The following is a 16,440-nucleotide window of genomic DNA, read 5'->3' as shown; positions in this document are numbered from 1 at the left end:
AGGGTGGATGCAGGTTCATAGTATTTCATATATAATGAGAGGTAGTCACACGGTACAATGTAAACATATTTGTGAACATTGAAAAAAAACTATTCCTATAATGAAAAAAAAAAAGAACATAACCACAGCTTGTTGGCTTAAAATCCCACAGGCGAGCTGCCTGCGTGGAGTCCTGCTGCTCAGCTGTACTAACACAGGTCAACAACCATCCATCACCCTGACTGGATGAACTGGATAAACACCTTTTTATAGTCTGAGGGATGCCATAGGGTGGAGTCTTCGGCTCTCTCGGGATTGTCTAAGGAAAGATGAACTACATTTACACACAGTCAAGTTAGTTCAGGTCGTACATTAACACACTACATTCATCACATGGAGAAACAAAACCATGTTTATGGTTTTAGGTTTAGTATTTCCAGCTCCAGGTTAAAGCCTGATTTGATAGACAACACACTGCATGCGGCCGTGACGCCTCAGTGCTCCCAATGCTTCGCCTGTGATGTCTGCTAAAGCCTGTACGCAGCGAACATCGATACTTGTTCCTTGCATTCTGCTTCACTGTCACAACCGTCTGCCCCCCTAAAGCCGCTCTGCTTCAGAGCTATAGCGCTGTTCCACATATCACACAGTTTCATTTAAAGATGTCAAAGATGAACACAGAACCACTGTGTTACGGGCATTTCTTTAAAGAAGAAAAATTGAAAACTCAAAAAGTTCCAAACTGCACATTTACCAAAATCACAACTCATACTTTTGTGGAATTTTTAACCACAAGGTAGATGTTTTCTAACATTTTATATACTCTTCATAGTTCGTCTGCAACCTCATTTTTTTTGCTTCCACACTAACTTCTGAAACAGTAATTGTCCTCAATCATTCGTATTTCCTCCCCTCCCCTCCTCAGCTCTCTCTCCTCCAGAGAGGCAACACAGCTTCAGTAAGACAGATGCTGAAATAGTCACTATGCTGAACTATACTTTAAGACTTCACAACCACATTTTCACATTTCTGACATGACAGGCCTCAAAGACTTTCTTCAGCTCAGGAACCATAAGATAACCACTTACTCACATGTGGCACAAATGAGCAGATTCATTGTGAAGGAGTGACAGGATCTGTTCCAATGGTTATAAAAAGCCCTAATTAGAATAATTATATCCATCCATCTATCGGTGCTTTCTGCAGCTCCAGGTTGAGGCATGTTTTGAAATTACAGGAATATATAATCCTCACATATTTTCTGAGCGTCTCTTTCAAGCCCAATGTGCTTTGAGTCCTTTAAGTTAGTGTCGAGGTGTCAGGGAGGCCTCATGCAGTGATGCTTGATCCCTGCTCCCTTCAATGCAAACACAAAGGCAGAAGGTCTGCTGCAACACTGCTCATGGAAGTTTAAAACCCTCACTCCATCCCTGAGGAAGTGTGGCTTTTTGTAACCACCATCTCAGATGTTTGGCTAAACTGAGTGGTGATGGTGAAATGTGCTTTCTGGACCTCAAGCTTCACTCACTTCATTTGGGTCGGAGGTGATTTTTATTTGCAGAACAGTGTTGGTGGTCATGGTCCGAAGAGGTCAACAGGACAGCACTAGAAAAGATGCAAGCTAAAGATTTTTAGGTGGGCTCAGAACTCTGCTTCACCTTTAAATATGGTTGATGCAAATCACAATCCATTGCCCCAATTTATCTTCAGAGAGTCCCCCAGGAGCTGCTTGCTCTGACAAAACAACTCTCACGCTTTAGTGGCTTAAATGTATGACGCAGAGCTGAAACTTGAGTTACTTGACTTTCATGAGAAGAATCAAGCCACAGCAGTTTTTCTCAGATGTCTTTTCAGAATACCTGGCTTAGAGATTAACTCTTCTGGCGACACAGAAAAAAGGTACGAATCAGAAAGATCTAAGGAAGAGATTGGGATCAAAAAAAGAGGGGAGGGTAACTGCGATAGAGATGGTACAGAGTGGGCGTTACTAACGTCATGTGTCACCGTCGATCGAAACGACTTCAGATTTTGTTGCACAATCCAAGAGAGGGTTTTATACAAGGAGGTGAATTTACCAATTCACGTATGCTTCACACACAAGACAGAGAATAAGTCGCGCTTGTGCCACAGAGTGATTGTGACAGGCTCTGAAGTTGGAGGGTAAAATCTTGACAAGCTGATCCCTCACACAGCCTCGGGGTTTATGTGTGCGCAGAGTACTGAGTTCATTTTGCTCAACTGACGCTGGGTTAGAGAGACTTTCTAGGTGAAGTTAAACTTTTAATCAGCTTTTCCCTCTGCACCATATTGTGACAGTGATGCTTTATAAGGAGCCACAGGGCAACAGCACAGCTCTACAGGAAACACTTCTGCACACTTTCGTAGGTGTGCTAAAATAATCACATTTGTCTAACAGAATGTAAAAGTGTGTGTTTGTTCTAAAATGACTGTAAATTCCTGAGTGATGCTATCGATGGCTTCATAATATAATTCTTTAATGATCACATATCTGTTGTAAGAGATCAATGAAGCTTGAAAGCAGCCATATGTTTCACCTGTGTTGTTCCCCACCCCGAGGCCTGCTCAAATCTGATTGGTGCTTGGACTATAATCAGAAACCAGAAAGCTTCCCGACACCAGAAATGTCCCTCACCTGCATAATGTGGATTCAGAAATGGGTTTGTAGATATTATTGCAGGATGAGCATGAAGTTTGAACTTACTGGGGTTGGGTGGGAACAGGGTGCAGGTCTTGCAGTGGATGATCTCCTTCACTAGTGGGACATCCTGAGAGTGGGGAGCTGGCACCATACCGAGGCCGGGCATCAGGGGGTTCAAGGGATTCAGGGGGGGAATTCCAGGCATCATACCAAGGTTAGCATCAAAATCTGGAGACAGCAGGAGAGCAAGATTAATAAGAACAGATTAAAAAAACAAAAACGTACATATTCAACAGCTAAACTTCGGTCATGTATAATTTCACTTTATCTTTAAGAACCATTTCACCCAGTTTATTTATTTACTGAGTGATTTCACCGTCATCACAAGTAGTCTACACAAGATACAAAACAGGGTCATTCATGAATAAAACATTTGATAAACAACATGCAGATTTGAAGATGTCTTTAGTGAGCCTGTCTCTGTCACTGCTGCTGTTTGAATCGTGACCTTACAGATAATATACACAGCTGGATTCCACAGTACAGAGCAGCTTTATTTACAACACTGATTGAGGCTGCAGCACTCACATCCACACACACACATGGGCTTTTATGTGCACATGTGTTCCAGGAAGAAGCTTTTTGAAATGGAAATGACGACGCCCTCCAGTGTTTGCCTCAACGTCACCTGCAGAGGATTTGGAGTTGACAATTGTGCCGCAGGGTGTGTGATGTTTATGCACCTGTGTACGTGCTCACTAAAACATAGAGCTCAATAGAGATTATACACACACTGTTAAAGAGCAGACGTGTTACAAAATCAATCTGACAAGCCGGAGGAGTGTTTCACACGAGGAGAGATTTCTGACTGCAGACACAGTGGATGAAATTAGAATCATGAAATGCATGAACAAACAAGTCACATTAAGATGATGAGACTGCTCAACTATAAATCCTTCCATTACAAAAGATGTGCATGTTCAGCTTAGATTAATGTTCTCTCCATGTTTAGAACCACAACATCACACTAGGATTTGAATATTACATTCAATGTCCATATCTTGTGGTTTTGTTTCTTCAGACTGTGTGTGACACCTCGTCACCGATGGTCTCGTTTGCTTTTGTAGATCACCAAGAGACATCTGTATTGCTTTCAGTCTGTTTTATAAATAATTGAAACTCACCCACAGGAGCTTTGCATGAAAGCTTTTTCTATAGTGTGGATTTGAACTTTATACTTGTGATAAAATATTCACTTGAGGCGCATTGTGACATTTCCCTCCAGAAGAGAATAGCTCAGCAAACACTGGATCAGAGTGAATTTAATTCTGAATATCTGACGTTCAATAACAATAAATCCAGTAAAGGAGACACCATATTTACTATTCAGCAGTACACACTATAACCTGGAAATACATATTGCATGTTGTTGGAAGTGATTACCTCTAAATCTGCACAAAGAGGGAGAACGAACGGTTGGAGTGCCACTCATCAAAAGAGATCCAGAAATGTTCACATTATAGAAGATGGAGAATAGGTCTCAGGAGAGGGCGCAATAAAGAGGTTAGACTGAGGAGAGGAAGAAAATGATAAAATGACAGAGTGAGAGCAAACAGGTAAGAAGTCACCACGCTGAGATTACTATTGTATGTGTGAAGGTAAATCAGAAGAAGACAGATAGGAGGAAGAGAGCTATGATGTGTGTGTGTGTGTGTGTGTGTGTGTGTGTGTCTGTGTGTCTGTGTGTCTGTGTGTGTGTGTGTGTGTGTGTGTGTGTGTGTGTGTGTGTGTGTCTATATATTCATCGCCTCTCATTAAAGAGCCTTAGACCTGAAGTGAACATGAAGCAGGGCTGTGTGTAGTAAAGAAGATTATTTACTTCTTCTAAATAATTTCTGGCCCCAACAGATGCTCTCGAGCTCGAGGATACGTTTCACTACTGACACTCGAGGTGGGATAAAAAAAATCAATACAGCATACTAAGCGTAGTATTGGGATATTCTATGTGGCCATATTACATCAAATCAATGTTTTTATTATATTAATAGCAAATATGCTTTTTTATTTCTTAAATGCTGTAGAAGTGGAACAATTCATTTCGTTAAAAATGTATGTTCAAGTGCAATTCGACTTTTATCACAGTGTTGATCAGTCTGTGGGCTCGACTCCTGTTGAGTAGAAAAAAATAAGACTGAGATCAATGAGACTGAGATTTTGGTCCTAATTGGTAAAACAGTTCTTGATTTAGTAGACATAATATGCAGTTAAAAAAGTTCAATCATAATATATTGAATGGCAATTCTCAAAAATTCCCACCCCGAACTTTATTTTCTCTGTTCTTCAGTGAATGTCATTCCAATAGATATCAAAGGTATAGGCATGGATTAAGTGATTATAACCAAATCTATTTCCTGAAGGTCTTTCATTGAAGTCATTACTTCTGGAGTTGCAGCAAGAATTCAAAGAATGAAAAAAAAAAAAGGTCCTTTCCCCCTTACAGTTTCTCTCCTCTCTGATTTCCAGGGTCAACGTCCCCTCTAGCAGTCAGCAGAGGGTGAGGGGGGGATGTGTGTGTGTGTGTGTGTGTGTGTGTGGGGGGGGGGGCATGGATGGTTGGTGTAAGGCATGCTGGATAATTTTCTCTGATGAGGCGAGCTAGCAGCACCACCTGGAACCCTCCCAGTGGCTGAAATCTGCCTCTCTCTATCTCTGCCAGGAGTCACACACTTTGCATTTTCATATGAACATCTCAAACTTGATTCATCCTGCAGGGACATTTTTTCCTTCCTGCACCCTGCAGGAGGGAAATGCAAAATAAACACCTTCCTGTCTATTAAAGTTATCCCATCTTCTTTTTCTATTACATCTAAATAGAAATCTGTTTCTTTAAACGGCCTTGGTTTATTTCTTCATCCGACACCTTTACAGTCAAATCACCATTACACATCTAACGCTTTCAATCCTTCAATCTAATAAAGCTGCCATAGAAAGGAAGAGCTATCCAAAAGTCCCATTACTGCAGCCCTGGAACTTCTGCTCTATTATTTCTCCCCTCAGACACTCTGTATATCCAAAGTAGATCCACTCTGTCCGCCTACACACAGCCAAAACTTTCTGGCATCAAACCAGTGGAACTCCCGAGCAGTCAGCAGAAAGGGACACTGTGTTCAGTCCAAGGATTGGAAAAGGCTCACGGCTAAGGAATGACTGTCATCTAATATAATTCACCATGTGAATTCAGGTGAGCTAATGTGTCACAATGAGGAGACCCTGATTCATAACTTGAGGGGATCTCCAGTCCTTTCACTTCACATGATGAGCGCTGTTTAGATGGCTGGTTATGAGACATGACACAAAGTTTTCATATATACCTTTGTAGATGAGTGTGGGTGTAAGTTTGTGCATCTTTAGCTATGAGGATGAGGATGAGGATGAGGGGGATGATGCAGACAAAGGAGTGGTTGTTTATACAGAGAAGAGTTGTCAGTGCCTTGAGCCTGATTATCTATTCCAGAGGCTGTTTCACTCCGTCAGTGTGTGTCCATGCATAATAATGACAATCTAAAATTAACTTTGTTAACCATACCAACATGTGTGTGTGAGAGGCTAAATGTCTTCATTTTTGTGCAGGCTGTCAAGCAGCATCTATTTCAGGCTCCACACAAGCCTATTTTTTTGTCAAGTAAGCATTTCTTTAAGGGTTTTATGTTGGGTGATTTTATACCTTTACAGTATGTTGGAGATGTGGATAAAGTCAGGAGGAGTGAGAGGGAGTGGAGAGCAGAGAGAGAGAGTGTGGGGCTAGCAGCACCTCAAGTGAGCAGCTTTGACCCTCAGTGTGACAGAAAACATCCTGCTTGTGATAAACAGGCAGAGAAATGTTTCATTTCTAAAACTCTGGGTTGATTATATTTCAACACTAAATGCTAGCATGGAGACGACTGCCTACTTGTCTTTTTACAGTTCCAATGACACTCTTACAAAAAATTACCTGAACTCCAAAAAACTATTATGCTGGTTTCCATGTCTATATTCTAAAGTCTGAGTATTTTTGTGAAGGAATTGTGATGCACTGACCAAAGCAGAAGCAAAATGGTTCTTTTGTTGAACCTCTCCGCACGGAGAGCGTAACCTGCGATGAAGATTTTAAGAGCAGCTCCCCTGACAAATACTGCAAAGTGCTTTCACACGCAACAAGGACTTTTTAAAAAAAACATGAGCTGAAAAGATTGAGACTCTGTGATGGAGCTGGTTTTTTTGATGATAGCCAGGTGAAGATACGAGGAGCTGGAAAACAATCACAGTGATACAATACATACTGTCGAGTGTCTTCTGTTCATGAAAAACACCCTGGGAGGTCTGGATTTTGAGATCCATATGTTTGAGGAACTCGATATCTCTCCATCTGGTTCTGCTTATATTCTGGGTGTGTGTGAGAGAGAACTGATGAAGGTCGGGGAAACATGGTGAACGCTCTTGGACAGACGTCGTCTCACTTTCTGTCAGATGTTTAAACCAGATGTTGAATCCTGATGTTATTGTAGCCATTCCTGCTTCGTTCTCACAGTTCACATTTTGTTTAAGACGTTTTGGTTTAGGCTAACTCACCATAAGATGACATGAGTGTGTGTGCTTTCTCATGGTCAAGAATCTAAAGAATCTGTTTCAATCAAAAGAAAGTAACAACATTCACTCAAAACCAGACTCCTGTCTAACATTATCATTTACTTATTGTTGTTTTTCCACCCATTTATTTGAAAAGGACCTGATTCTCTACTTTGATTTTCACTCCCCTGGCCTCCTTCTTTCCCTTATAACCAGCTGTGTATGAGTCAGAAACCACTGCCGTAAACCTTGAGCTAACCAAGTCAAGTCCATGTTATTTATAAATACTGATTTGCTTGAACGGGCTTTACAAGTTGTTTGAATTCCATCATTGAAACGATGACAACTGCTTAAACAGGAACACAATTAGGATTAACCTCAGTCTGTCCTTCTCCTTGGATAGACGTGCGACAGATGTTATATGTGCAGAATCAGCACAACAACATTATCAAACAAAGTGCACACATCAGAACAATATGGGTCCTTAACAATACAACAAAAAAACTAGACTGAAGTCTTTGGATGGCCTGATTCAAATCCCCCCCAAAGACTTTCTTTATACATATATGTTGTAATAACTCTCCAATGTAAACAGTCCTCGTCCAGACCATCTATAGAAGTGAAGCTGTCGTCAGACATGGAGCAGACACGTGAGGCTGCAGAGGGGTGAATGCTCTGCTCACAAAGTTTATCCAGTTGTCTGTCTGCACTAATCCACTTGACTGGAGGCAGGAAACACATTCACACACAGAGGATGACACAGAGACAAACTATAACATTTAATGACAACAGTCCAGCAGACAGTTTCTTCATGAATGATAGAAACTGATAACATATAACAACAGCTTAAACCTACAGGGAAACATATAACCAGTTATACCCATGTACCAGCAACCTCTTAGATAAGACCATGAGACACGGAGGCTATGGTCCAATCTGTGGCCTCTTTCCTGCATGTCATTCCACACTCACTCTGTCCGGTTTCCTATTCCATCCACTGCCCTGTCGGACGAAGGCTAAAAGCCCTAAAATTAATCTTTAAAGGGTAAAGGGGCAAAGAGAGTGGTGGGTAATTCTCTGCTGCTGTCTGGAGGTGCAACAGAAGGAAGACAAAGATGATGTTGGGTCATGATGAAGAATCAATAACTCATCCACCTGCAGGTACGTTAAAGCCACAAGGTGCTCTGAGAACAAGAGCTGCGTGACATCACGTGAAAGTGGAAATGAAAGAGGCAAAGTACATCTCTTACATGGCTGAATAAAAGCTGAGTTTAAAGACAGAAGTATTTAACGTTCTTTTTCTCAAACTGACAAAACGAGTAAAGCCAGATGAGAGTGCTGATCGGATACTTTCTCACTTGCTTATTTCTTATTTCTCAAACTCGAGCATTGTCCTGCAGGGAAGTGAAAAATGCGCGTTAAGAGATCATGGCACAGCAGCACATTTCTGGAATTTAAATATTAGACATCTAATTACTATTCTTATCAGAGACAGAGAGAGAGGAGCGATGCATTGAATTTTCAAGCATTCTGTTCAATTCATAAATACTACATGTAATTAAATATTTGTTCTGGTTGAGCCGAGATGATCATTTCCTGTGTGACTCAGAGGCGTCTGAGTGTGTGAAGGAGCTCAGAAAGTAACAGCGTGTGTTCAGTGCAGCTCTCACTTACAGTTGCTGACTCAGCTGTTTTAAGATTCAAATGAAAGTCTGGGTAATGTAGGCTGAGGGGGGGGAGGCAGGAAAGAGGGGAAGATGAGGGAAAGCTAATAAACACATGCTGTTAATTCAGGTGACCTACTAGAGGAGACACAGCTGTCCTATTAACCCTCCTCTCCTTCCTCTCCATCACTGTCTCCTCTCTCCTGATTCATCATGCGCCTACCGATCACTCATAACCCACTGAGGACAAATCCATTGTTTTGCCTGATTAGAGCTCTTTGTTTCTCGAGGCCGTGTTTAATGTTAATTATCAAACCTTGATCGTTAACATTAGCCAAGGACTCTGTTAGCCAGCTAGCTCCAGGCATCTCAATGCAATCCAACAGAGAACCCGCTTAGCCCCAGGCTTTCATTCTCACAGCTACTGTAACTTTAACATTACTCCCATCTCAACAATAAATTAGCTTCCTCTTTCTTCCCGGTCTCTCCTGCAACTAATTTAATACAAAAAATAAAACTAATTAGTTAAACTGAAGCCATCAGAGGACCTCATGTAACTGTAGCTGTCAATCAAGGTTCAATGAATAATTCAACATGTGCCCGTTCCATCCAAAGACTCTGCCGAGTATGTATCAATAACAAAAAAAAAAGAAACAGTAAATGGATGGTAGCCATTACGCAGAACTTTAGAGTTTTCAAAAAGAAACCTTCTCTTTGTTTTGAGTCTCTGTCCGACAGAGCCATCCTGAGAGTGATTATAGCTTTGCAATTCTTAATTTGTGACTCATCTAATCCTGTTTATTCTACCACAAAGTGTGTGCGTCAGGTGCCTGTGTTGAACAGTAGTGATTGTGTTACCTGGCATGAGTGGCTGTCCACTTATTCCCATTGGAGGCATCCCCAGGTTGTTCATGGCTGTAGCCCAGGCGTTAGGGTCAGACAGGGGCATCGTCATCGAGTTGGAGTCCATCGTCATGTTACAGATCCCTTCTGCAGAAAAGAACACAGAGAAGGCCGAGTATTAGACTTGAAGTTAATCACTGAAACGTTCAACAATGGAAGAACATCAATACACAGACCTCTGGATGGATCTCAATGTGCCACACACTGCTGACTGTTCACAGATTATTCTAGACTAAAGGGTCACTTGTCTGTAGCTTGTCTTTAAGCCTGAAGTGAGACTGTTTGGAGCAGCTGTGTGAGAGACAGCTCCCTTTTAAAATGCATCGTCTCTGGCTCCAACTTTATCTCATATAGCGTTTGAGAGCATTTCTTTTGGCAGAGATACAGACTGCTGTTCTGTAACCTCTTAGTCATCATGATTCAGGTCATGCTCAGTGGCACGCTGACGGCTTCTCTACCCTCTTCCCTTCTTCTAAAAGCGCTCCTGGAAGTGTGTTTAGTGAGAGAGGAGAGGAGAGGAGAGTCTGCTGTGACCCTGCAGTCCCTCTCACACCACAGTGATTTAAACAAGACTGTCATTGAGACTCTGTTCAGCCTGATGCTGCTGTTTGTTCAGTTTCTGCAACGTGGTTGAAAACAGCCTGGCCTTATGACACTTCACAGGTCAGTGACCTGTTGGCTTAAAAAGCTACAGTGTGAATAAAAAAGCTGTCACATCAGTACGAGTCTGGCTGGATTCATGTACCTACACAAAACGAACGAGTACTTCAAAGACAGATCAGAAGCCAGAGTCAGGGATAATGCACTGTAAAACTAGATTATCATGGCACGAGGCACAAATCTTGATATTATCAGACATGTGCCGGGCGTTCCACTACCAGACCTGGGAAAACTCTCCAGCAAATCAGGACAACAAATACACACACGTCTTACTCACAGCCGCAGACTCATGCTTTCCTGCCAAATGTTGTGATTCCAAAATAAAAACCCTGAAGTAAAGTCAACATGAACGCATAATAAACCCAGCAGCAGCTCATTCTCTAGCCTGTCGTCGATCTCACAGCTCTAAACGCTCTTTCATTCTCTTCTCGAGTCGACCTCTTTCCCTGTAAAAAGCTGTGACTGCTGCTTGAGCCGGGCTGCTCTCTTCTCTCCTCGTGCCAACACGACTGTTCACGATCAGACACCCTGCACCCTCTTCACACCTCTCTGCAGAGCTCACTGTGGAGGTGCTCTGTGTGCACAACAACCGCTACCAGGCTATTCCTGCTGCTCACACACATCTGGCACAGAGTAATGATAAGGGTGTGAACCTTCCAGAAGCTCACATTTAGATTCGATTTTGATTCTTGGGATCTTGTTGATACAGGATCGATTTTTGATTGAAACCCTTTCACACTCCTTTTCCTAAAGAAAGTGACTATTTTAGGATCAACTTCATTGTGCATTAAGAAGATTCAAATTATTATTTGACATTAAAAGGAACAATAAAAGGGGTTCCAAATAATGAATAAAAATGCTCCTTAAATTAATAAAAAAAAAAAAAAGCACATTTTTCCTTTTCTGCATAAAAGGTTTATCACGAGTTTTTCACAGACAGTAAGAGGAGTAAAAGTTGTTGGGTGTGATGCTGACGCCACAGAATGAAAGAGCGCTGATCAGTACAATGGAAGCGTGTCATTAGTGTGTAAATATAGCATCAACAAAGAGTGTTCGAGCAGAGCGAGCGGCATGATTTGGTTTCAATGTGTGAACTTTAAGCAAAGAAAAAGTACATCTGTAAATACTGGTGCTGATGTTTCTCATTCTTTGGTTTGAATCACAGTATTGTTGACGAGGTCAGCCATTTTCATCTGCAGGGACGTGTGAACTGTTCACACTTCAGCAGGGAAAGCACACAGTGAGGTAAAAAAGCCTCCGGTGCACAACAGCTCTGTGAGAGCGGCTGCCTCTCTGACCTTCATCTTCTCATGAATGCAGGTCTGTGTGTCTGTAAGTGTGTTTGTGAGCAGGGAGGAAGGTCAAAAGGTCAACGTCAGGGTCATCTGCTGAGGGAAAACCCCACTGTGACAATTTGGACAACTTGTCCAAACATATCTGTGATGAAGTATTAGAGTGTTTATACTTACAAAGTTACAATCTCATTGTTGTTACTAACATGCCCATCATGCTCGAGCACAGCCTTAGAAAATATAAGAACAACTCCCTCAGTTGTTTATATTTGAGTTCTTCTGAAACATCTGATGAATCAGTCTGTTATAGGAGTCGAGTCAAAAAGATTGTCGAAGAAATTGTGACAGATGAAGAGAGATATGCAGATCACATATCACACTGTACTGTGCTGACTGTCACAAATAAAACATAACAACAGGACAGACAGAAGCTGTAAATTATGAATTACTGAATGGTCAAACTTATTCACAGGGGATTTGATGACTTGAGAACTTTGTTTAAAAATACTTATATTTTAGTGAAGACTCCTTTTTTTAGACTTCAGTAGAATAAACCCCCGGATGTGTCAGCGGGTCTTTGTTGTCAATTTTTCAACATGTGCTGGACATACAGAAAAATTGAAAAAAGAAATTTGACTCTGAAAAAAACTAAAGATTTCAAAGATATATTCAAAGATAGAAAGGATAAAAATACAAGTACAGATTCACAAAACTTTCAAGCTACAGTGCAAAGATGTGCATTTCAAAAAAAAAAACAACAGCAGCAACAACAGTGCGTGGACTTGTATTAACCACAAGTAAATAAATATAAGGCTCTACCTTAGCGAATAAAAATAATAAATATTTGTTTTGTATTTTTTGTTTGAGAGAGACAACCTCAGGTGTAACCCTGAGCTGAGACATGAGGATGTATTTGCACTGTTTCAGATATGTGATCCTTTTAGACCAGCATAAAAAACAAGGCACTCCATTCAATCCATCGCACTTTAATAGCTGGGAGTGAATCTATGTTTCCTTTGTCTAACCGGGGACTGTAGTTGTGGTGTAGCGTTGGCAGTGGAGGACGTCGAATCAAAATATGAACTTCCCAGCAGAGCTTAAATCACCTCTGAATCCAACAAACTACAAGGACACAGCAGATCCAAAACTTTAGTCAGTCCCATTAAGATCCCACCCTCCTTTAATGTGAACCTGCAGACCAGCAGATCGCACGTACACATGGATCTAAAGGAGACATTTCAGTCTCTACAGGATTAATAAAAGCAGCACAGACAGAAAACACAGACACAGCATCCACATGTCCATCAACTCAAAGCACCAAAACAGGAAGTAAAACAAGTAGGTTAGGAATGTTGTGAAAACACGCCATCTGCTTTCAATGAATAAATGACTTTTTTTGTTGTATTTTTCAGCACTACACAACAGAAGAATATTTCTGAATCCAGTTCATGTTTTCACTCATAACAGGCAGAAAACAAATCCAATATGACTATGATTAAATGTGAGCTCTGCAGCACGATAAACATACAGTGTATACAGGTGACACAGGTGCATCTATCTACAAGTCAATGACGACTTTCTGACCTTAAATAAAAAAAGTACATGAAGACATTGCTATTCTTTTCTTTTAATTGAAAATGGTAGCACCTAATGGAGCACCTCATTGGTTACTTTTCAGGCCATATACAGAGTCATTAGTCTTGGGCAGCTGACCCCGCCATATCGTTCCCCACACTCTCATCACTGTTTCCTATTCTAGCCACCTCTATAATAAGGGAATAAAAAGCCCCCAGACAGACATCATCATTTGCGTTTATTGCCACAAATATTACACACTGAGATAGAATGAAAAATTCTGCTGACAGAACAACCCAAACTATCTAAAGTGGCTCCATCATGAAAATGTCCCATCAGCGCCTTTTAAATGCCCATTATATTTCCCTAAATGTGATTCAGTGGTGAGTTTGAAATGGCCACATGCAGGCGACTCCTCGTTTAAAAAAATATATTTTGATGATTAGACTCAGCTATGAAGCAAAGGCTGACGCAAGACTTGAGCTGAGTCACAAATCCCCTGTTCATGACAGTTGCTTTCATTATCGGTTAATTAAACGCCTCGACAGGAAATACTGGAGGAAAAGAAACCGATGCACGGTGGACTGCAGCTTACTGAAGACTTCCTCGGGCAGATTAGTGATGGTAAACAACCTCCCTTTTTATGGCCTTAACAGGAGCTATTTTTAGACAAAAGGAGCAGAGGCACTTTTGTTTGTGTCAATGTTGTCAAGGAGGAACATCCGTTCTCAGGAAGGAGCATGACTCGTAGCTTCCTTATCGGGCGGGCTGAGAGAGGTGACAGACAACAGATTACTCTGATATCTCGGGGTGAAGAGGGATGAGAGATAACGTGCAAGAAAGAAACAAAATGAAGAGCAATCTGCAGCCTCAGCACATCAATATTATCAAAGTATTCAAATGTTAAGAGAATCTGTGGAGATGCAACAAACTGTGCAGCTTATAAAACATTTGTATTGAACTCGTGAACCAATCAATAAAGCTGCATTGCTGCTTCTGTTTCAAATACACAATACCACAACCTTCTCAGAGGCATTCAGATGACATTCAAAGTGTACTGCTGTGCACTCTGATGAGATGATGAGATACTTTGGACACCACTGTTGACACTGTATGACTTCTGGTTTCCAGATGTTAGATTTGAACATATTTGATTGGTCAGAACAAAAGTCATGTTGGTGGCCTGCAGAATCAAGTTAACCTCTGTCTGAAGCAGGTCCAACTTGAGTTTGTGTTTTTAGATGGAAAGATTTGTTTTCAGATCACAGCAGAACAACTGTGAGATAAGCTTTACCACAGCAGAAAACATTAGGGATGCATGATATCGTATCTGCTGACAGTCTGTCAACGTTAGACGAGGAATGGCTTCTCATTTGAATGTACAAATGATTCACAGCATCTATTCTGAGGGTTTTATGTCCAAGCTGTCACATCAGTTAATACTCACATGTGAGTGGGAGAGAGCGACTCAATTACTAAACCTACAATCTAAAGAGGAGAGCTGTAATTGGAATTTGGATCATTTAAAGTGAGTGCTGCAAAGAAAAAAAAAGATGAATCCATGACTCAATACCTGCAGGACATGAGCTGAGAAATGAAACAGGTGTAAGTAAGACATGCTACATGTCTTCACTGTTGTTTACTGAACAACAAAGGAAAAAGCCAAAAAGACTCGAGCTGTTTACTGTTTTTTGGGAGTGGTTGTGATTCTCCAAGCTGTTCCTGGTTAGCGGCTGAGAGTCTGTTCCTGTGTGTGTTTGTTTCAGATCCGGAGTCGTTAAAGCTAAACAGTTTAGCTAGTTCAGAGTGTGCAGGGAACACTATGACAGATATCCAGCAGAGCAGTCACGGATCAGCTACTTCTAAAACGGGCTGTCAGTCAACCAAAGTCCAAACTTTAATCTGTCGCAGACATTTTTTTTAATGTTCTTAAACAAAGCAAAGATTCGTTTCAGAGATACTTTGAATATCTAATTTTCTCAGCTATGGGACATAAATGATCAAATATTTATTTGAGAGATTCACTGTTGCCACTGATTTGATGTCAATTTCAAGTATTCAAACGTGGGAATTATCAGAATCAGAGATACTTTATTCATCACAGGGGGGAAACGATGACAATGATGAAACAAAGTCAACCATGAGGGAAAGAAGAGCATTGTTCAACATCTATACGACAGCTATTGTGTCAGCTCATCCATTGAGACTTCTAACATGTATATACTGAATGTTCATGGTGATGAATTCAGAGAAACATGAAGTGAATGAACGCAGACAGCTCGGTCTGAAGAGACCTTACTCTCTCATACATCGTGCATGGTGTTGGGATATGAGCCTGTTCTCCAAATACATCACTCTATGTTCAAACCTGACAATGACCTAAAGGTTAATATCAATGTTCAGTATAATCAATTCATTGTCAGGTTTCTCATGACTACAAGACATAATACTATTAAGACTGTTTTGTATATGATTCATCATCAGCCTGGCTCAGTGCCCTGTAATAACTCTGAGAGCGACTAATGAGACATGAAGCCAAGGCAACAGGAAGCAAAGACAGAAGATCAGCGTGGCTTCTGAACGCTTTGCTCACCAACAGAGGGCAGATCACAAAGTGACTGAGATGAGGGGTGTGATATGAAAGCTTTCAGATTCAGAGAAGAGACCTACCGTGTCCAATCTAAAGTGTGCGACAGACGTTTTTTATAGAGCTGATTGAATCAGATGGGAAACAGTAGTGCAACACAACTGATCCATTACTGCTCACTGCTTTACTGTATGACGTGAAGCATACAGTCAAGCACTGAGCAGTAGTTCTAGACGGAGACAAGCACAGAGCTCATCATGCAGGCCTTATGGACAGAAACAAATAATGTATCAATCTAATTTAATTTTCTGTTTTTTGTCACATCACAATATATAGTGCTGACAAAAAAAAAATCAGCTTTTTCCAAAATGGTGCAGTCCTATCATCCCTCTAAATAAGACGAGTTCTTTGGCTTCAGTGTAATATCTGTTTACTATCCAAACCCAAGTACACTGCTGCTGTTGACCCAAAGACACCATCGTTCTTAACAGGAAATAGAAGCTGGAAGGAGAAAGT

At 41.1% G+C, this 16,440-nt stretch overlaps 1 protein-coding gene across 2 annotated transcripts in view; it reads right to left on the bottom strand.

The window, feature by feature from the left end:
• Positions 1-16,440, bottom strand: part of LOC306829701 (ecto-NOX disulfide-thiol exchanger 2-like) — an 85,690-nt gene that overhangs the window by 26,439 nt on the left and 42,811 nt on the right. For both annotated transcript variants that reach the window (XM_079352833.1, XM_079352834.1), the window contains exons 3-4: positions 9,766-9,897; positions 2,702-2,866 (exon numbers count right to left, since the gene is read on the bottom strand). In XM_079352833.1, coding sequence (XP_079208959.1) covers positions 2,702-2,866; positions 9,766-9,897 — 297 coding nt within the window. The remainder of the gene's footprint in view (positions 1-2,701; positions 2,867-9,765; positions 9,898-16,440) is intronic.

The sequence above is a fragment of the Symphodus melops genome (genome assembly GCF_947650265.1).
Source record: "Symphodus melops genome assembly, chromosome: 9".
In the NCBI taxonomy this organism is placed as follows: Eukaryota; Metazoa; Chordata; class Actinopteri; order Labriformes; family Labridae; genus Symphodus; species Symphodus melops.
This window is presented reverse-complemented; position numbering and strand designations above follow the sequence as displayed.